General features: G+C 43.5%; 1 protein-coding gene across 2 annotated transcripts; it reads right to left on the reverse strand.

Moving 5' to 3' along the window:
* Nucleotides 1-738: 738 nt before the first annotated feature.
* On the reverse strand, nt 739-20,884 carry LOC139432872 (zinc finger protein 3-like). Of its 2 annotated transcripts, XM_071202322.1 has the most exons (5): nt 20,441-20,884; nt 17,179-17,307; nt 16,055-16,181; nt 15,900-15,949; nt 739-1,933 (listed from the first exon to the last, which is right to left on the reverse strand). In XM_071202322.1, exons 4-5 carry the CDS (start codon nt 15,939-15,941, stop codon nt 1,235-1,237), a joined length of 741 nt encoding a protein of 246 aa, XP_071058423.1. In that variant the 5' UTR covers nt 15,942-15,949; nt 16,055-16,181; nt 17,179-17,307; nt 20,441-20,884; the 3' UTR covers nt 739-1,234. The 2 variants fall into 2 exon arrangements, with proteins under 2 accessions (XP_071058423.1, XP_071058422.1); XM_071202321.1 differs by lacking the exon at nt 16,055-16,181.
* Between the last annotated feature and the right edge of the window lie 914 nt (nt 20,885-21,798).

Consider the following 21,798-nt stretch of genomic DNA (forward strand, 5'->3'; position numbering starts at 1 on the left):
TCCGTTCACACTAGACCGCTGGAAACGCTGTAGTACATATGCCAGGCCTGTAAGTGGCGCTGCTGCTGCCACAAAATACACCAAAAGCAGCGAAGAAGACCCCGGAGCATGGTTGCCCTTCTGTTTATTCTCCGCGGTGGACGGCGTGTTCTCCTGCTGTATATCTCTCAGGTATACCTTCACCCAGGTATGTAACAGCTGTTCTCAAATGAACACGTGAAGTAAAGTTTAATATTTATAGTTCTATAGATGTATAATGAGTTATGAGGTGATCAACGTGAATGCTCAGGTTCCACCTTAACACGCAGACACGTTGCTTCACCATGAGCAGAAACCTTTATATATACAGTCTATGGCAGAAACACTGAAACTCTTGTTAAGTTTCTCCATCGTTGTGTACAAACTGGATAAAACGCAGGCTTGTTGGTGTTGTTCAGGAGTTGATCTGTCTCTGCCCCCGCCTCGATGTAAGCGTGACGTATGCGGTGCTTTTGCTCTGGCCGGACAATTTTTTGGTGCTTGAAACGAACCGGATTCCGGAGCTAAGAGGCTGCTCCGCTGCGGTGTGAACAGGAAAACCCGGTGCTTTTCATGCTCCAGCTCCGAACCGGCCCTGGAACACCGTTGGTGTGAATGAGGTATCAGAGCCTCTCAGCCTGATACCTTGAGGGGGTTTCCCGACATGTCGTTGCAGTAAATGAAAGGGTGTTTCATGTTGTCGTTGCTGTGGACCTTCTTAATACCTTGGAAAATGCCGTTTAATACTTTTTAATAGCCTTAATTTTCGCTAAATTGATTTATCAACTTTTAATACTTTTTAAGACCCCGCGGACACCCTGAATGTTATTTTGAACACTTGGTGGTGGGGTGTATAAAAGGGGTCATGGGTGACAGGAGAGGAAGTGGACACAGGAGGAAGAGCATACCGATTCTACCAGACGGCCAGCCCAGACGATGCTCATACTACAACTATTGACACAGTGTACTTAAACCTTGGTATGTAAAGCAATAAAACAGCGCGCTGTCGGCAGATGGACAGAAAACGAAACTCAAAGGAACAGTGAACATTATGCCTGTCAATTCTGAAGTTACGTCAACAGATGGCGCTGTTGGGATGCGATCTGTAATGGAAAAAAGGATTACCCAACACAAGGCCAATAGATGGGAATTGTTTATTGTAAACTGTGAAAAAAACTAAATATGCTTAATTGCAGCTCCTACACTCTGAAATCCACTATGGTTTTTCTCCTGAGTGAACACGAAGATGTGATTTGAGATTACTTGGTTGAGTGAAAGTTTTCCCACACTCTTCACACCAGTACGGTTTTTCTCCAGTGTGAATACGGTGATGTGATTCTAGAGCACCTGATGTAGTGAAAGTTTTCCCACACTCTTCACAGCAGTAAGGTTTTTCTCCAGTGTGAATACGTTGATGTATTTTGAGAGCACCTGATGTAGTGAAAGTTGTCCCACACTCTTCACAGCTGTAAGGTTTTTCTCCAGTGTGAATACGTTGATGTGTTTTGAGAGCATCTGATCTAGTGAAAGTTGTCCCACACTCTTCACAGCTGTAAGGTTTTTCTCCCGTGTGAATAAATTGATGTGTTTTGAGAGCACCTGATCTAGTGAAAGTTGTCCCACACTCTTCACAGCTGTAAGGGTTTTCTCCAGTGTGAATACGTTGATGTGTTTTGAGATTACTTGATGTAGTGAAAGTTGTCCCACACTCTTCACAGCTGTAAGGTTTTTCTCCAGTATGAATACGTTGATGTGTTTTGAGAGCATCTGATCTAGTGAAAGTTGTCCCACACTCTTCACAGCTGTACGGTTTTTCTCCTGTGTGAATACGCAGGTGGCTCTTTAAAGTTCCAGATGATGTAAAGGATTTGTCACATTGCTGACAGCTGTGACGTCTCTCTCTTCCTTTCGGTTTCTAGAACAGACGGACAGAGAAAGAGAGAAAGTCAATCTAAAAAGCATAAATACACAAGTTAACACAATAAAAACTCACTTAATATAAACCTTGAGTTAACAAAATACTACTTATCAACTGTTTGTCTTTATTATATTTGATACAGTAATACAGCAATATTCTAACCAAAGCATATACCAGAGGTGGGGGACTCGAGTCACATGACTTGACTTGCCTATTTTTTGACTTGAGACTTGCTTGACTAACATTGATAAAAGACTCGACTTGACTTTGACTTGGTATTCATGACCTGAGACTTAGGCTTGAGACAGATGACTCGAAAGGACTTTACTTTTTAAAATAGAATATTTGCATTTGTATTGTACGAAGCACCACGAGGGAAATGAAAGAAAAAAAAGAGAGAGAAAGTCTCTCGTTCGGCCGTTTCATTGCAGACTGTTATGTTTATGTGGGGAAATACATACATTATTTGAGATACATTTCAAACTTGCACTTCATTTTAGGGACATTTCAGCCGGCCACCACTTCCATCCATCATTCTCACAAACCTGCGCTCATTGAGCAACAACGTGGACACACTAAGGACATACACAAGAGCCGCGTTCACACTGCGGTACTTTTCCCACAAAGGTTCATGCGAACTTAGTTCATGATCGCGTTCACACCAAAAAGAGCCGGTACTAAAAGTAGTTAATGCGAACCTTTTTACCCTCTTTTTACCCCCACCCTCTTTTTTGAGAAAAGAGCTATATTCCTGATTGGCTGGGCGAATTGCAAACCACGCCCCGTAAAACTCCCAAAAAGTTTTGTGAAGCCGCCATTTTATTATCCTCGCATTAGCATTATTAGCATTAGCATTAGCCCAGCGCAGAAACGCAGAGAGACTAACTTATGGCAACACAAAATAAAACATGGGAGCGGTGGAGATGAGGAGGTGTCGGCGTTCTGGCGATTTACTCGGAAGGCTTCAGCAGGCTCCAGCAGGTACTGGAGCCTTCCCCAACTCCGGGGACTTCCGGCCGGGGACTTTGGGCGGCAGTATACGCCGTGAAGTGGGTTGCGGCCTGCCAGTAAACCCAAAGCAGAAGAAGAAGAAGTGACGTCAGCGGCTTCATTTGCCTAATCCACCCCCAGGGACTTTTTCTGGTGTGAACGCGATCTGTACTTAGTTCATGCGAACTAAAGAGTTCGCATGAACTAAATTCGCATGAACCTTTGTGGGAAAAGTACCGCAGTGTGAACGCGGCTAATGTACTGTCATGAATTTCTCGAGGCCCCATTATGTTTCACGGAAAGTTGCCAAAAACAAAACCAATGGTACCGTGGACAGACTAACTAACCCCACAGTGTCAGTATCCCCCACTCAGAACACCAGACCAGCAGTCAGTGCCTCTGCATCAGGTACAGCAGATGTGTTGTCTCCGTGTCCACCTAACATCAATTCAGACACCATGACACAGTTCCATCAGATTAATGATAGAAACCTGGAGGACATTATTCAACTTCTGAAGTCCTCCTCCTGCTGCCTTGATATTATTCCAACAGGGTTCTTCAAAGATGCTTTTCCTTGCATGGCCTCAGATCTACTTCACATAGTAAACAAGTCTCTTCACTCAGGTGTTTTTCCACAGGCCCTGAAAACTGCAGTCATTAAACCGCTCTTAAAAAAGAATAATCTAGATGCTTCAGTAATGACCAATTACAGGCCCATATCAAACCTCCCATTTCTAGGTAAGATCATTGAACAAGTAGTTTTTCAACAGTTGAGTAATTTCTTGCATGTAAATAACTGTTTGGATGTGTTCCAGCCAGGCTTTCGTCCCAACCACAGCACTGAGACTGCTCTTTGAAAGGTCTTCAATGACATCCACTCATGGCGCATTTCCACTGCAGGGCCTCGCACGGCTTAGTACGGTATAGTTAGGCCTTGGTAGGCCAGGCTCACTTTATGCTGCGTTTCCAATACAGTTTAGGAACTGGGGCAGTAACTATAGTAACGAGGTGTAGGCGGAGCCGTGACGTCATCTTCAATGTGTGTCACTACCCGATCTGCAGCTCTGCCCCATCTGCAGTGCGCATGTGCGAGATGGTCCGCCATATTTGACAACTCCATACGGCAACTCTAATGGGACATTTGACACAGTGGCGTTTGGCAAAGCAGAAAAAGAACACTCAAAAAACCCCACAATATTGATCTGAACGAGAGACGAGTTATTGTTATTACAACGTGACTTCACTATTATTGAGCAACTCCTTTTGTTGGGTCATTTTATTGGGTTAAGTACATTGTTAGAATATTTGCATTTGTATTGTACGAAGCCCCTAGAGGGCAATGAAAGAAAAAAAAGAGAGAGAGAAAGGAGAAAGTAGGAAGTGGAGCGCCCAGGAGACGGCCGTTTCATTGCAGACTGTTTTGTTTATGTGGGGAAATACATACATTATTTGAGATATATTTCAAACTCGCACTTCATTTTAGGGACATTTTGTCCAGGGGTGTAGAGTTATTTGTTCAAGCACCGGATCGGCAAAACAGGAGAGTCTGTGAACCAGTCTGCCTTGACCTATGTATTCATGTCTGACTCTCACAGTATCTGCTGCTTCATAGAAGAAACCCTCCTTCACTTCATGAAATCTCTGCAGCACCAGGAGGCAGTAACGTGTAACTCAGCAGAATCTGAGAAGAGCAGCACCAGCTGCAAAGAGCTGTGCCTTCACTGCGATTCCCTTCATTAGAACAGCCAACGAGCGACCGCTACGTTTTAACCACACCCACACCCCCACTAGTGTTGCACGGTGTACCGATACTTGAAAGGTACCGCGATACCCTGCCGTTAAAAACGGTACGATTCCTCCGTTTCATTAGTATCGGTACTTTAAGAATGACGGGGAAAAGCGCCGTTTTAATAAGAGCCGTGTGTGTTCAGCGCTCTGCTTCCACTCCCTGCTCTGCAGCCGTGCCTGCAGTCCCGCTCCTCTCAAGCACGCTCTAAGTCCCTCCCCTCTCTCGCGCACGCGGCCACGCGCTAGCTGCCAGAGCATGTGAGAAAACGAGAAGCATGGCTGAAAGAGGGAGTGCAACTGCCGCTGCGCTTCGGCTTGTTGACAAAAAAGACGCCAGAAGTCTGTGAACGGGCCGTTCAGGTGTTCAGAGCAGAGCTCCCTGTCGGAGCGCAGAGCGTGATGTGCACTGAAAAGTTTTTCTGTCGCAATATTATCGTTGAGCAAACTTAACTAGCAAACTAGCATCACTATCTGCTAACGTTAGCTTTAGCCTTCGTTTTCTATTAGTTTTTTTCATAGGCTATAAACGGAGGTGGTATAAGTATATATCTTGTACTTGAGTAAAAGTAGAAGTACCCAGGTCTTGTACTTGAGTTAAAGTAGAAGTACCAGAATGTAGGAACAATCCTGCAATCAAAATGTTCCTCAAATAAAAGTACAAAAGTATTATCATCAAAATATAGTTAAAGTAGCGACAGTAAAAGTAGAAGCACCAGAGTGTAGGAATAGTCTGTTACAGTAAAAGTACTGCATTCAAAATGTTCCTCAACTAAAAGTATTAAAGTAGCGACAGTAAAAGTAGTCGTTGTGCAGATTGGTCCATTTCAGAATAATATATATGATATGTTTTATAATGATTGATCATGAAAGTGTTCTCAAAGCTGGTGAAGGTGCAGCTAGTCTGAAGTACTTTGTAGACTGCAGGGTAGCTGGTGAAGGTGCAGCTAGTCTGAAGTACTTTGTAGACTGCAGGGTAGCTGGTGAAGGTGCAGCTAGTCTGAAGTACTTTGTAGACTGCAGGGTAGCTGGTGAAGGTGCAGCTAGTCTGAAGTACTTTGTAGACTGCAGGGTAGCTGGTGAAGGTGCAGCTAGTCTGAAGTACTTTGTAGACTGCAGGGTAGCTGGTGAAGGTGCAGCTAGTCTGAAGTACTTTGTAGACTGCAGGGTAGCTGGTGAAGGTGCAGCTAGTCTGAAGTACTTTGTAGACTGCAGGGTAGCTGGTGGAGGTGCAGCTAGTCTGAAGTACTTTGTAGACTGCAGGGTAGCTTGTGGATTTACTCCAGGTGGAACTAAAGTCTGATTCAACACTTGATTATATTTCACATCATTCATCCACATCTGTAAAGTAACTAAAGGTATTAAATACATGTAGTGGAGTAAGGTACACCATGTACCTCTGAACTGTAGTGGAGTACAAAATAGCAAAAGAAACATTGAAATACTTAAATAAAGTACCTCAAAATTGTACCCAAGTAGTACTTGAGTTTATGAACTTAGTTACTTTACACCAGTGGCTATAAAGATAGAAAGACTAAGCACAGAGGCATGACAATACATTTTCAAAATGCTCAACAGTGCTGCCAAAATGTTAAACTCACTGCTACACAATTAAAATAAATGCTTTTATATATATTTATATTAGATGTGACTCTTTGGCGTTTCTGTTATTATTACCTGCTGCTTTAGTTGTTCTGACTGCTAAAATCATCTGTTATTCCTAATTTTAAAGCCGATATTCCGTGTTTCCCTTTTTTTAAGAAAAGTATCGAAAAAGAATCGGAATCGCAATTCTTGACTTGGTATCGGTATCGAAACCAAAATGTTGGTATCGTGACCACACACACACACACACACACACACACACACACACACACACACACACACACACACACACACACACACACACACACACACACACACACACACACACACACACACACACACACACACACACACACACACACACACACACACACACACACACACACACACACACACACACACACACACACACACACACACACACACACACACACACACACACACACACACACACACACACACACACACACACACACACACACACACACACACACACACACACACACACACACACACACACACACACACACCTGATTTAAACTGGGGTTATTCATCAGGATTTCGTAGGACTTGACTTGCTTGACTCTCACCCCAGTACCTTGATACTTGCACATGTATGACTTACTCAAACCTCTGGTATACAGGAGACCGAGGGAGACGGCATCCTGTCACTGCGAGTCTCAGTGTGCTCCGTTCCTCTTGGGTTTTGTTTTTTGTCTAAACTTTGTCGTGTCTTTATGAAATGTCATTTTGAGAGACCATGCTTTTGGTCCTGTGGATTACATTGGCCTTCTGCAGACCATGTCTGGCCATTCAACTTTCCAAGACACACCTGAGTGACAGCACGAACAGGTATGGCGAGGAGCCCCGGCCTCTGCGCTGCTACAGCCGCGAGGCTATGCTAGAGCTACAATGCGATCGGCCTCCTACGAATACACCAAGCCATCTGTGCTCTTCGTTATTGGATGAAATCCCTCGGGAGCCGCTTAGAAACTCCAGGAAAAAGAGACGAGGAAGGAGGGGAGGCGTTCAGAATACGGCGGAGATTCAGCCGGCCACCACTTCCATCCATCATTCTCACAAACCTGCGCTCATTGAGCAACAAGGTGGACACACTAAGGACACACACAAGGTCCTGTCATGAATTTCTCGAGGCCTCTTGATTATGTTTCACGGAAAGTTGGCTCCAATCTACGATGCCTGAATCTCTCTCTGAAGTACCCGGACTCGCCCTTGTTCGAGCAGACAGGGATGCGAACTCAGGGAAAACCAGAGGAGGCGGTATTTGTGTGTATATTAATGATCTGTGGTGCCGATCATACTCAGTCAAATGTAAAACCTGCAATCCCAACGTAGAAATTCTCGGCATGACGTCAAGACCCTTTTATCTGCCTCGAGAATTCGGGTGTATTTTACCGTTTGTTGTTTACGTGCCTCCCAGCGGCAGAGGACATCGTGTTCACGAGCTGCAACTCAGCCACCCCGATGCACCGGCAATAGTGCTCGGGACATGAAGCAATGTCGCCTGGAGACTGTTACCTGGGTTCCAGCAGTGTGTTAGGGATCACAGCAGGAAAGACACTATCCTGGACAAATGCTTTGTTAATGATAAAGGAGCCTATGTGTCTAAATACAGACACCAATACTGAACTCTGATCATAATGTTGTGAATATGATACCAGTGGATAAGACCAAACTCAAGGGAACCAGAAAAGAAAGTAATAAATCATATGTGACTAAGGACATGAAACAAAGACTACGGAGCACTTGAACAGACAGAGAGAGATCTGAAAGTCAAATTGAGGGAATCAAAACACACGGAGAGCTTTTGGGAAATGCTTTTAAAGCCAAAGACCCCAAAAAAGTGTGGGACACCATGAGAACCGTGACAGGAATGACCTCTTCAGCTAAACCTATTGTGACGGACAAGACATACTTGATCCATACCAATGTGCCTATAAGCAAGGGGGTGGTACTGCTGCTGCTCTGGTTCACATCATCACTAAACATTTAGATAAACGCCACACCTATGCAAGAGCCCTCTTCCTAGACTTCTCAGCAGCAACACAATACAAGCAGACATCTTGGTGTCAAGAATGGCCAAAATGGAAGTAAATCCATACCTGATTTACTGGTATGCCGCTTTCCTCACCAGGAGAGAGCAACTTGACCAAACCCTGCCATCTGCCATCACAACCAATGTAGGGCCCCCAGGGCTGCAGGAGTTCAGCTGTGCTCTCAGCTTCTTTTAGCTTCTTTTGATGACTTTACTGAACTGCTGTCTATAGTGTGATTTGACTTTGACCGTCTAGTCATTGTTGGTGATTTTAACATCCATGTTGACAACCCCCAGGACAGAGGGGCTAAAGAACTGTTTTGTGTTCTTGATAACTATGGTGGGGACCCTCTCATGACATCCAACTATAGGCCCATCAGTATCTTACCCATAGTATCCAAGGTATTTGAGAAATTGATTGCCAAACAAATCATCAATCATCTCAACAACAGCTCCTTGTGTTCAAATTGAGAACCATAAGTCTAGTGTTTGTCAACTGGAGTACCACAGGGCTCTGTATTGGGCCCAATCCTATTTAGTATGTACATAAATGATCTGCCTTCTGTGTGTGGAGAATGTGATGTATTAATGTATGCTGATGATGCAGTTGTTTTTACTCATGGCAGAACCGCAGAAGAGGCTGCTACCAAGGTCACTGATGTGTTGGAGAATACTACATCCTGGCTTAACAATAATTGTTTGCAACCAAATGTCTCAAAGACAGTGTGTATGTTCTTCTCCAAGGACCACAGCATTATAACAGAACAAGATGTTTTATTTTCTGGAAGGAGACTTCAGGTCGTCTCGGAGTACAAGTACTGAGGAGTACATATTGACACAAACCTCAATTTAAAACCCATATCAAAAAGGTCTGCAATAAAGTAAAGTGCAATCTGTCAAATTACAGATACATTAGAAACTTGCCATCATCTGCAGCAGCTAAGCTATACCTTCACTCCATGGTCCTCTCCCACATCAGCTACTGTCTGATCAGCTGGTCTGATGCTCACTCTGCAGCTCTAAGGCGACAGGAATCAGCTAAGCTAGGGGAGATGCACCATCCCATTTAGGAAGAGCGCATTCAGCCAGGCTGTCTTTCATTCCACGCATCCCATCAATGGAATTCAATACCTCAACCAATGAGAGTCCTCATCCTACTACACATTCAAGCACAGTGTTACAAAGTGGCTCATTGATAACCAACAGTGTCAGCACTGATGTGTGTGTGTAGGTGTGTGTATGAGTGCGTATTGTACATTTTGTATTTATTATCATGACTTTGCATCAGCCTAAAGTCCACCGTGTAAAGGTCTTCAATGACATCCACTTATACAGTTTAGGAACTGGGGCAGTAACTATAGTAACGCAGTGTAGGCGGAGCCGCGACGTCATCTTCAAAGTGTGTCACTACCCGATCTGCAGCTCTGCCCCATCTGCAGTGCGCATGTGCGAGATGGTCCGCCATATTTGACAACTCCATACGGCAACTCTAATGGGACATTTGACACAGTGGCGTTTGGCAAAGCAGAAAAAGAACACTCAAAAAACCCCACAATATTAATCTGAACGAGAGAGACGAGTTATTGTTATTACAACGTGACTTCACTATTATTGAACAACTCCTTTTGTTGGGTCATTTTATTGGGTTAAGTGCATTGTCAGAATAAGTGAGAAATGGATGTAACTTCTGTTGGACAGCCATCACACATGCTGAAGAAATATTGACTGAATGTATGCAATATGTATGGCATTCATAATTTATATCCAATTACATTAACTGTGAATGTCCTTCATTTTATTTCAAATAACAAAATATTTTAATAAAGATATTTGAGAGTTCATGACTCGCGCATGCACGAGTCTCGACGTCAAATGTCCCATTAGAGTTTCCGTATGGAGTTGTCAAATATGGCGGAAGTTAAACAAGTACAAACCACAGACTGTCCGTGTCATGGCGAATACAGTCGCTGCTTTATTTATGTCTGCAGTGTGAGAACACGTTTTTAGAGAGTACTTGTGCATGGACAAGTGAGTTTGGCAATGTACTTGTCCGAATACGTTTTTCACTCGTCCAGAATGGACAAAAATCTGGGCCACTGGAATCTTCTTCTTCGCCATCGTATTTTACATTTCTAGGGCTGTACCCGAATATTCGACTATTCGTTCGTTGGTCAACTATTCGGGTTTTAATTTCATTATTCGGATATTCGTTTTTTAAATTTATTTTCAATTCAAATTTTTTCCTAAATGTATGCTATCAATAAAGGCGAATTTCCATATTCTTATACTATATTTATACTTTTGAATTGCACTGTTAAAATGCGGAAATATATACAATCTCAGCCTGTGGTCCTGACATCGCATTCACTCACAGTCACGAACGCAAACGGCACGCTTCACCTCGCTTCACACACCTGAACACAAAATGCCGAAGACTTCAGCTGTGTGGGACCATTTTAAATTGGACGATGGTAAGAAGAAGGCAGTGTGCCAAATATGTGACAAGAAACTGGCCTACCACGGTGGCACAACAACTCTGAAAAGTCACCGGATGCTGCAAGTACTAGCTTAGCTTAGCTGTTGTCAAGTTGCCATGATGAAGCTGCTTTATCCGCCGTTCAAACAGTAACGTTACACATGATAAAATCGTGCACTTACTTTGCTTGGAAAATAGTTGCAAGCAAGCAACCGAATTGTTTTTTTATATTAGTTTTTCAATTTGATCCGAATAGTGAAAATAATAGGAGCAATGTGGGAACATCTGGGACTAAGGCAATTATTGGCATACAGTTCGTTCATTTATTTAAATACTGTTTACAGTATCGGTAACAAGTATTACACTGTTAGGCCTACTGTTAAAAAAAATCCGGGCCACTGGAATCTTCTTCTTCGCCATCGTATTTTACTTTTCCCCACGGTTTTTATGACACCGCTAACGTAAGTGTAAGATTTCACTAAATCACACAAAGGGTTGGGTATCGTTTGGATTTTAACGATTCCGGTTCTGCTTTTCGATTCCGGTTCTTTGAGAGGGTCAAAATAAGTCCCGTGACAAACTGGGAGAAAAATGTATTTATGAAAACATTAAGTCAGATCTGTATTCCTATTTAGAAATCACTACATACGGTTGCATTTCTTACGGTTATTGAACACAATTATATAAAAATACTCTCTACATTGTTTGGTTAGCTCCAAGTGGTGCAGTTTGAGAATGTATGATTGGCCCAGTCTCCTCTGATGCTACACTGCAGCCTGCTGGGAGACACAGTCCAACCACACATGTCCAACACATAGGCCTGATAATGATACATTATATTTATAGCCTATAGGCCTAGCGCTTTCTACAACTCAAGACGCTTGCACGCATTTATTCACACAGCTGCAGCTGCCCAGCTGCTCACTGTTTGGAAAAGTGAATACATAGTATTTTCATCTCAATAATGTACTTTCTATACCCTGCTTCATAAACAATACTGACATCCCTGCTCCTCCGAGTCTGGGGGTCAGGGGATGTGAGGACAGCGAGGACACAGATAGGGAGGCTGCTTCACTCCATAAAGGAGATGCATCAATATTAACAACTCAGGAGCTGACACGCTGAACAACCTTCATTACGTGTTAGAGGAAGAAAGTCTGACAAAGAAGAGGCTGTTAAACGGGCAGCGGATCCGCTGTGTGTAGAGAGAGAGAGAGAGAGAGAGAGATAGAGGGAGGGAGAGAGAGAGGGAGAGAGAGAGGGGGGAGAGATAGAGGGAGGGAGAGAGAGAGGGAGAGAGAGAGAGGGAGAGAGAGAGAGGGAGGGGGAGAGAGAGAGAGAGAGAGACAGACAGCCAGACAGACGGACAGAGAGAGAGAGAGAGAGAGCTCAGCCTCCTGTCCTCTCAACTCTTATTAATCCGGTACCGGAAAATTGTTATTTGCTCCTACTCTGAACCGAGTGTTGCTTCCCGACTCGGCCGCTGTGCAGAACTGCACAGAAAGCGGCGAGATGCATTTCGGAATCCACAAGCAGAACCCAAACTAACATTTCTAAACGAACAATGGCGGACACGTACAATGTGCGAATGAGTTCTGCCTTTTGTAAACTGAATGTATCCATAACTCGATTGAAAGATCTACTTGTCCGATATTGTAAATAACACGTCCCGGACGGTGGGACGTGTACTTTTCCGCACACTGGTCTGTATACGGTAGGGGTGTAACGGTTCACAAACATTTTGGTTCCGTACGTACCTCGGGTTTTAGGTCACGGTTCAGTCCGGTACGTTTTCGGTACCGCAGAAACAATTATCACAAAAGATAAAATATATAGTTTGTAAATTATTATTAAACTGAATATTCACTCAAATAAATACAGAATCTAATTAAATGAACATTGAGGTGCAGCATGTGGATGAACTGAAATAACCTGCATCTGAACTGCACTGTTCCTGAGCAGCAGCTTGGCATCAGGACTTGCTTGTCGTTGTGTTTTCATGTCGTCTAAAGAAAGATGAACTCGTCCACATGGCTGCAGAAAGGGCAGATCTGCTGGCACTAGCATGTCTCCTGCTGTGGAGAACACCCTCTCTAGGGACAGAGGCAGCACAGCCAGGTAGCGCTTTGCTACCATGGCAACACGAGGACACTTGGCGTTGGTAATAGCTCTGGCTCGGTCTGAACTCTCTGCGAGCGGTGGAGGCTACATGCTAGCGGGAGTTGGGTTTGCACTTCAGTCTGTTTTCTTTTGGTACCGGCGATATTCACGTTCGGTGATGCCTTTTCAAATGAGTGAAAGCTCGATGTATTGCCAGCCGCGTAATGTATAACTGGATAGTATCTTTATTATTTAAAATATAAGCTGTCTAAAAACGAAAACCGTATTTTCAGTTTTGGCAACCAAAAGCTGATGCCTGGCTGCCAGCCTGGCAACCACTTTTAAAAGTTAGCGTTGAGCCCTGCGGAGACTTCAATGATGCTGGAGCATTTTCGAGCTCAACTTTATCTGCGTTTGCCATTTCGACAGTTCCTCAAATTACTGGTTACATTTGAACGCATCCCTGTGACCAGCTCTCATAGTATGCCTCTCGTCCAATGAAATGACTTGGCCCGGCCCGGAGCATGGGCTGCAGGAACATGCTACTCGAACACTGCCACGCAGCACCTGAGCTTACTTCCAAAACGTTATTCACGTTCTCAATTTTTTACGTTTAACGTTATATTCGTTCGGTACACACGTGTCCCGCACCCAATAATTTCGGTACGGGTACGTATACCGTCACAGTGCATGACTTTAAGGATTAGCTTAGATGGCCCTGAGCCCAATAGACGCACGAAGGGTACGGGCCTCCCCTAGAACATGTAGATGTGTGCAGGACTCGATGCCGTCTGGTTCTCTAGACTGAATTATAAGATGAACACCACAATATTATACAATTTCAATTGTGTTCTTCATTTCCCTTGTTTGTTCTTGCTTGTGTTTGCTCGCTTCATGCCTGCATAGCTATAGAAACACTTGAGTTGTTGGTCAAGACACTTTCCATGTGATGAAGGCAGATGCCTTCCAGATGGAAACAAGTAGAAAACATTACATTCAGTTGTAACTGCCCAAACAAACATTATGTACACTATTATGGCCCCTGTTAAAAATGTAATGTTATCAACTGTAAGTTGGTTGAAGGAATGCCTCCTCACCCGGAAGCCGACCGAGCAGACCCGAGCAGCAGTCGAGAGGCATGGGCTCAGAGCAGCCTCATAACACACACGTGCACATAGAAGGATCCACACTTGTGTTTTTCAAAGCCCACAAATGTGTTCCGTTTCATGTTCATGTAAATAAAATCCAAATACAGAAAAAAGTTGTACAGATGTACTTTTGATCCTCACATATTAGTTTTCCGGTTAAAACCTCTGCACCTGCAAACAACCCGCTCTCTGTGCACGGATCGCTGTGTGGGAAGTAATTTTTTCTAATCAGATTCTAAGCCAATGAGGGTAGATTTCTTGCGTTCATGAGGCGGATACAGCTGCTTTATGTATGTCTGTATGAAGCTGTGTGAGTGTGGAGGGAGCAGCTACAGGTTATTACAGGTAATCGATCAGTGCACTACGAAGCCAGTGCTAGACAGTGACCTATCAACAGGGGGGGGGGAGCCCCGCCGGTCATTACGGCCGATATTCACTCTTAATAGTTTGATCGGTGCTCTCTATAAAGGCCGATCAGGAGAGCTGGATCTGATCGATATGAACCGCGAAGCACACAAAATGGCGACGTCAGAGTTCCCGTTAGCCGGAAAACCTAAATCTCTTCGGTCAAGATAATTTCCCTTTAGCGCAATACCGCTTCAGTTGCGCCACTTATGTGACAGACAAGAAGAGTATGTGACAGACAAGAAGAGTATGTGACAGACAAGAAGAGTATGTGACAGACAAGAAGAGTATGTGACAGACAAGAAGAGGATGTGACAGACAAGAAGAGGATGTGACAGACAAGAAGAGGATGTGACAGACAAGAAGAGGATGTGACAGACAGAAGAGGATGTGACAGACAAGAAGAGGATGTGACAGACAAGAAGAGTATGTGACAGACAAGAAGAGGATGTGACAGACAAGAAGAGGATGTGACAGACAAGAAGAGGATGTGACAGACAAGAAGAGGATGTGACAGACAAGAAGAGGATGTGACAGACAAGAAGAGTATGTGACAGACAAGAAGAGGATGTGACAGACAGAAGAGGATGTGACAGACAAGAAGAGGATGTGACAGACAAGAAGAGTATGTGACAGACAAGAAGAGTATGTGACAGACCAGAAGAGTATGTGACAGACAAGAAGAGGATGTGACAGACAAGAAGAGGATGTGACAGACAAGAAGAGGATGTGACAGACAAGAAGAGTCAACTCTAATGTCTAACACGTAATGTGGAGAAAGAGATGTCCTGGATGGGTTGATTGTGCGTTGATCTGTTGGTAATGCCTCGGGGTTCCGGTGGGCATGTAAACACATGCATAATGCTGCGCTATACTTTGTGGCCTCACCCGGTTGCATAGCAACACTTATTGTTCAGGTGTCTTTTAATAAGCAGGTAGTCTATCATTAGCTAGAACTAGCTGCATCTGATCGATATGGACATAAACGCGAGTGAAGTCTGATCTGACGGGAGAGAGAGATCAGCTGCAGCGGTGAGCGGACAAAACACACACTTCAGGTTAGAATATCACACGTAGCTATTTTAATGACCTCTCAAACTACCGTAACTAGTTATAGATATGTTTAGTTTCACTGTCGGGTCCCTCACTACTGGATCCGCGAGCTGCATGATACTGGCATGATAGATTGCCCGATGGGGCACCCAGCAGGTGAGGCTTCCTTGCCCGAGCTAGATACTAGACGGCCCCGGGCCATCGGGCAGTCCTTAATGTCGAGGCCTGCGTCACACCCCTAGTAGATGGCGCTCCGAGCTGAATAAGGGCGTCAAATGAAGGCAAGACGCCCGCCTGGCGGAAACGCTGGAATTAGGAATATCTTGTGATGAAGTGCACACTGACCTGAGCTCCAGGGGCCTCCTTCTTCTCCTCCATGCTGCTCATCAGCTGTCCTGATGAAGACCACAGAGCTGCTTCATTATTCATATAATACAAATATTTAGATATAATTCATCACAAACTGTCAGCAGTGAAGAGGAGGAATTCAAAGAGTTTACTCAATGATATGTTCTATTTCTAGATGCTTCTATGTAGTGTTTTATCACACCACGTGCAGTGCCTCGTCTCATCTATGCTGCTGTGACGTAAACATGGTCCAAATGGATCCATTTGGTCCATGTGATGCTAAGCAGAGGAGAACATGATAGAAAGGTCAGATAGTTATTAACGTTACATGCACATTACTTTAACCATTACGATAACAACTTGGTTTTCTGTGTACATTATTATTAATATAATACAAATATTTAGATATAATTCATCATAATCTGTGTAGCAACTTACATTCTAACTTACAGCTCACAGTTAGTTCACTTTTATTTCATTAAAATGACTTTATTCACATAGAAAGTGACATTAATGGATGTTTGAACCACGGTTATAACGCTATCCGTGTGTATCTATCACTAAGTTAACACACAAAGCAAACATTAGCTAGTGAGACTGTTTAATGTACTCCATGTATACAGTATTTTCTGTATATTGTGTATTCTTTAGATACTCTAGTGATATGTGTCCTGTGTGTATACTTGCTGCTAATGCTTCATTTTTATTATCTTATTGCATCTTTTAAATATGTTTAACTCGTGTAATGCCTGAAAACACTTCTGCTGGGACACAATCATTTCCCAGTTTAAGATAAATCATTATTTAAATAAAGTATATCTATTTATCTAATGAGATAAACCGTCGCTTAGCTTAGCGTTAGCAGCTAACTGAAGAACCCCATTCATTTCAATGGGAAAATGCTACGTCGCAGTGAATGACGATGCTAATAAGCTAGTTAGCATACATTTACAACCATATCTATGGCAAAGAGCACCAACACAACAACTCAAACCGTCTTAAAGACAACTGGTGTAATAAATAACTAACATAAAGTCAGCTGAGCATTACAAATCAACTGTTACTCCCCAGAGCCGAACTGGAATAATAACTGTAGCTGTTAGCCGATAGCCGTTAGCTTTCAGACTTTAGCTGTTATACTTTAGCTGTTAGACTTTATTTAAAGATAGTTTGAGACTGTTGTGTTAAATAAGATAACTTCTGATTCGTGATTAACTGTAAGCTAACAGGTGTAAATACACGTAATGAAACCTCTGCATGTGTTTAATCCACTCACCTCTTCTTTTGTTCTGCTTCTTCTTCTGCTTCTTCTTCTTCTTCTGCTTCTTTCGTGTTTATTGGCGGTTGGCAAACCAACTTGTAGGTGCATTACCGCCACCAACTGGACTGGAGTGTGGACAAGAGACTATGCAGAAAACAAGAAACAAAACAAATAAAACAAAGAACCAAAACTCTAGATTATTTTAAATGTATCAATTTCTCTTAGAAACGTAAAAATCTCACAATATATATTGCCTGATGTTTTCCCTAACAGCCCTGATAGCGACAAGTCATGGAATGTTGCTTTCTTCAGTGTCTGGAAAAGCACATTTCTCTGAGTACTATATTTCCTGCAAAGCAGTAAAACATGCTCAGCAGTTTCTGGCTGGCTGCAGTGTACACACTTTCCGGTTGGATGCTTTCCTATTATACTTAAAGTATGGTTGAGACCTGTATGACCTATTCTCATCCCAGAAATGACATTTTCCTCCCTTCTTTCAAACCCACCTTCCTTCCATCCCCCACATACCGTTGAATTGTATAAAGATGTCTTCCTGTATCACTAAGGTCCCAATGATCTTGCCATGTTGTTTGTGCATATTTCTGAATGAATGTTTGAACCTCCGCTTTGCTGAGTGGAACTTCTGTGTCTATGTTCATACTTCTGAGTGTTTGTTTGGCCAGAATATCCACCTGTTCATTACCCTCCACACCAACATGAGCAGGAACCCAGAGGAAACGAGTTGCTCTGCCTTTGATTTGCATTTGATATACAATTAGAAATATTTCATTTATTATGTCCGTTCTAGATGAAGATCTGCCTGATCGTATACTCGATAATGCTGAAAAGCTGTCAGATGCAATTCCACTGTTATGTATTTCTTTCTCCTCTATCCATTTCAATGACAGCACCAATGCCAACAACCCTGTGGTGTATACTGACACATGGTCTGTTACCCTTTTCTCTATATGTGTATTCCTCACTGGGATATACACTGCTGCCCCTGCACGCCCTGCCTCTGGATCTTTGGAGCCATCTGTAACTATGATTGTTGAGTCTGAGTGATATCTTGCAAAGTGATTCTGGACTATGCGCCATACTGGTAGTTCTTTCGTTTCCTTTAACTCCTCTCGTATATTGAGGTCTGCACTTGGCAATGGGAACAACCAGGGTGGAATGGACCAGATTGGAGCTGTGGGGCAATACTGTATTTGATTCAAACCTATACTTGCTGCTTTAACATCGCCAATCCATCCAGCACTTGTTAAATGTGACTCATTGTGCTCCCAGCAGTCTTTCAAGATACTTTCCGCAGGATGACTATCACTGTGCCCCTGAAGGTTTACCCAGAATGCAACATTAACTTCACTCTTCTTATCCTTAAAGGCATTTCTCCCATTTCCACCTGTATTGCTGATACTGGAGATGTTTTAAAAGCCACTGCATATCCTCAGGGCCTGAGCTTGTGGGACATCCAGCTTTTTAAGGTTAGATTCTGCTGCTGCCATGAACGCTACACACCCATCATCGAATACAGGTCTCACGAGCGCCCAATATATATTCAGAAGTGATGACCTACTCGCTCCCCACTCTTGCCCCGCCAAACACGAAGTACATTGTTGACCTTTTTACATTTATTTTGAACCTTTCCTATATGACTGCTCCATGTTAGCTTTCCGTCAAACAAACACCAAGACATCTTATTGTATTAACCTGTTCAAGAGGTTGCTCATACCATTTTAACGATATAGGAGCAATGTTATGGCGTTTTGTAAAACAAATGACCTGCGTCTGAGCTACTGGCAGTTTGAATCCCCATGTGTTTGTCCATTTCTCCACTTCAACTATTGCAGCTTGTATTTTCTTTCCAACATGTGCTACAATGCGGCCTTTTGCCCACAAAGCCCCGTCATCTGCAGACAAAGATTTCCCCACACTTGGATGAACTTGATTAAAGACGTCATGCATCATTATATTGAACAGCAACGGACCACACACACTGCCTTGTGGAGTACCATTTTCCACAGCATAAACACCTGAATATTCTGCACCTACTCTTACTTGTATTTTCCTGTCCAGTAAAACATTCATAACCCAATTATATGCTTTACCACCAATTCCCAATGACTTGAACTTGATTAGTAGTCCTTCCTTCCAGAGCAGGTCATAAGCCTTTTCAACATCAAAGAAGACTGCAGTCACTACTTCCTTGTTGGTCTGTGCTTTCCTGGTGTCTGATTCTCAGCACAATATAGAATCCATTGTGTTCCGACCCCTCTGGAACCCACTTTGATATGGGGACAACAGAGCTTTACTTTCTAAGATATACGTTAACCTGTCTGTAACCATTCTCTCCATGACTTTGCACACATGAGATGTCAGGGCAATAGGCCTGGAGCGAGATGGATCTGAAGGGTCTTTCCCTGGCTTCAGGATGGGCACTATTATCGCTTGTTTCCACACTGAAGGAAGTTGGCCAGAAGCCCACACCCTGTTAACCAACCTCAACACAATGACTAGAGAGTGATCTGTCATGTGTTCCAGCATTTTGTAACAAACACCATCTTTCCCAGCAGTGGTTTGGCGAGCACTAATAATTGCTCATCTCAACTCAAACATACTAAAATGCAGGTCCAACTGATCTCCTAACGCTTCTACTCTATCCAATATTCTCGGGTTTTCCGTTCGTGTATTATTTCTGCACTGCCTGGCTTCCTCTGTCAGGTTATCTGAACTATGAACTTTCCTAAATGTTTGAGCTAGAAGTTCCGCCTTTCCTACGTTTGTGACAGCCATTTTGTCCCCTCTGCTCAAAACTGGCAACTCATAGTTCCTTCGAATTCTGCATCTGTGCTCCTGCTTCCCCATAGCGAGCTATGTGAGTTAAAACCCCCACACCATATTACTTTGTCTTGCAGTGACTCCCCAGCATCCTCTAATACACTTTGATCTAATTTCCCACATTATAATAATTCACTATATCTATAGGTCCTCTATCATTCCATACCCTTATAACTATTGCTTCATGATCTGTACCTACATGCATAACTTTGTAACTTATCCCACTCTGTATGAATGTTGCGACTCCTCCCCCTCTGCCAGAGTCCCTATCTCGTCTAGCTGCAGGATATCCCTTCACAATAAAACCCAGTTGTGCTTTCAGCCATGTTTCCTGAATACAAGGAACTTTAGGTTTCTCTCCCAGGTTGTCAATATATTTGTTGAACTCTTGTCCATTTGCAATTAAACTTCTAGCATTCCACTGCAGTACAATTACCACCATCAGGATGATCCAGTCCATGTCTGAGGTTGTTGGACGTCATCATTCAGGATATCTTTCACGTGTCCCCAGTGCATCCCTTTCACATCGAGGTACTTTTCAGATGATTTGACAATTATTTAGATTCTTTCATTCCGGCTTGTAGTCTGCGCTGAGCAGTTGATAATCTCTGCCATAAACAGTACAAACTCTCTTTTACTCACTATCAGAGTGTCCTCCTTCAACTTAACTTCCTGCCTCGTCACTTCCCTCTGCCATCTCTCGTCCAGTCACAGTCCAGTGTTGCCACCACCCCCTCTACCGCTCTACCGCAGACCGGAAGTTTACAAGCGCACGCTCAATGAACTGGAAATGGAAATACGTCATCCCGTGCAACTCGCCTATTGTAGTGGATTACATATTAACACATGTGAGTGTGAAGGTCCAGAGTCAGAGACCCGCCCCCTGCTTCCTGTCTGTTGCTCAGCAACATGTACATGTTCCACTCTGACACAACGTCTGCTTCCTTCTCATCATTACTCTTCTTTCCTGAGAAGCGATCAACGTCTCTGGGAGGGGACAGACTTTGGCACTAAGATGGAGTTGTAGAGATATAAAACTTGAATTGTGTGAATTTAAAGATTAAGTTCCTGTTGTAAGGTCCAAGCGAGGGGGGGTGTCTTTGTTTGCGTCACCAAATCTACTTTCAGTCTTTTTGCATCTTTTTAACACTTGTTCTGTATTCATGTGATCGTTCTAAGTCGTCTGTTTTGATCCCCTTTCAGTCCTTTTGCTTTCTAAGTGGTTGCTTTGTGTATGTTTCAGTACTTCCTCCTCTCCTTGCAGTAACTCAGCTTCTCTCTGATGTTTCTTTAGTCATTTGATCATGGCCGTGGGAAGGGGGGGTGCTGAGGGGGCTGCAGCACCCCCACCTGCTGGCGGAGAGTTGTAACTGCAACGCCAAAAAGTTCACTAATCAAATCAATACAAAAGGTTCATTTTGAGTGTGTTTGAGTTAGCATTTCAGTGTAAGCAGTCTCTAAAAAGCTTCACGATAAGAGAAAGGGATCATGCAGTGTGCTTCTTCTGTTGCTCTGCTATGGAAAAGAAGCTCGTCAGCGCAAGATCAGGGATGGGAGTTTTGTGAAAGCACGGTTTAAGAACTGGAGAAAGGCAGAGGAAACATTTAGGAGCATGAGAAGTCCCATCAACACACAGGCCGTCAACAAGCTGGCAGCATGACAACGAACACCGATGAACGCGCTGCTCTCACAAGCTGCTGCTAAAGACCAAATGACTGCATTTAGTGTGACGCTATTATACCGGACCCTCTCCCCACGCAGATCACGCAGATCACGCAGATCACGCAGACTGCG

This window comes from Pseudochaenichthys georgianus, unplaced genomic scaffold, assembly GCF_902827115.2.
Source record: "Pseudochaenichthys georgianus unplaced genomic scaffold, fPseGeo1.2 scaffold_224_arrow_ctg1, whole genome shotgun sequence".
Taxonomy (NCBI): Eukaryota; Metazoa; Chordata; class Actinopteri; order Perciformes; family Channichthyidae; genus Pseudochaenichthys; species Pseudochaenichthys georgianus.

Bases quoted from the DNA above. Each gene is read 5' to 3' on its own strand.
- LOC139432872 (XM_071202321.1), bottom strand. From the start codon at position 15,941: ATGAGCAGCATGGAGGAGAAGAAGGAGGCCCCTGGAGCTCAG. The intron at 1,934-15,899 runs GTCAGTGTGCAC...CGTCTGTTCTAG, and splicing joins AGGAGGCCCCTGGAGCTCAG to AAACCGAAAGGAAGAGAGAG.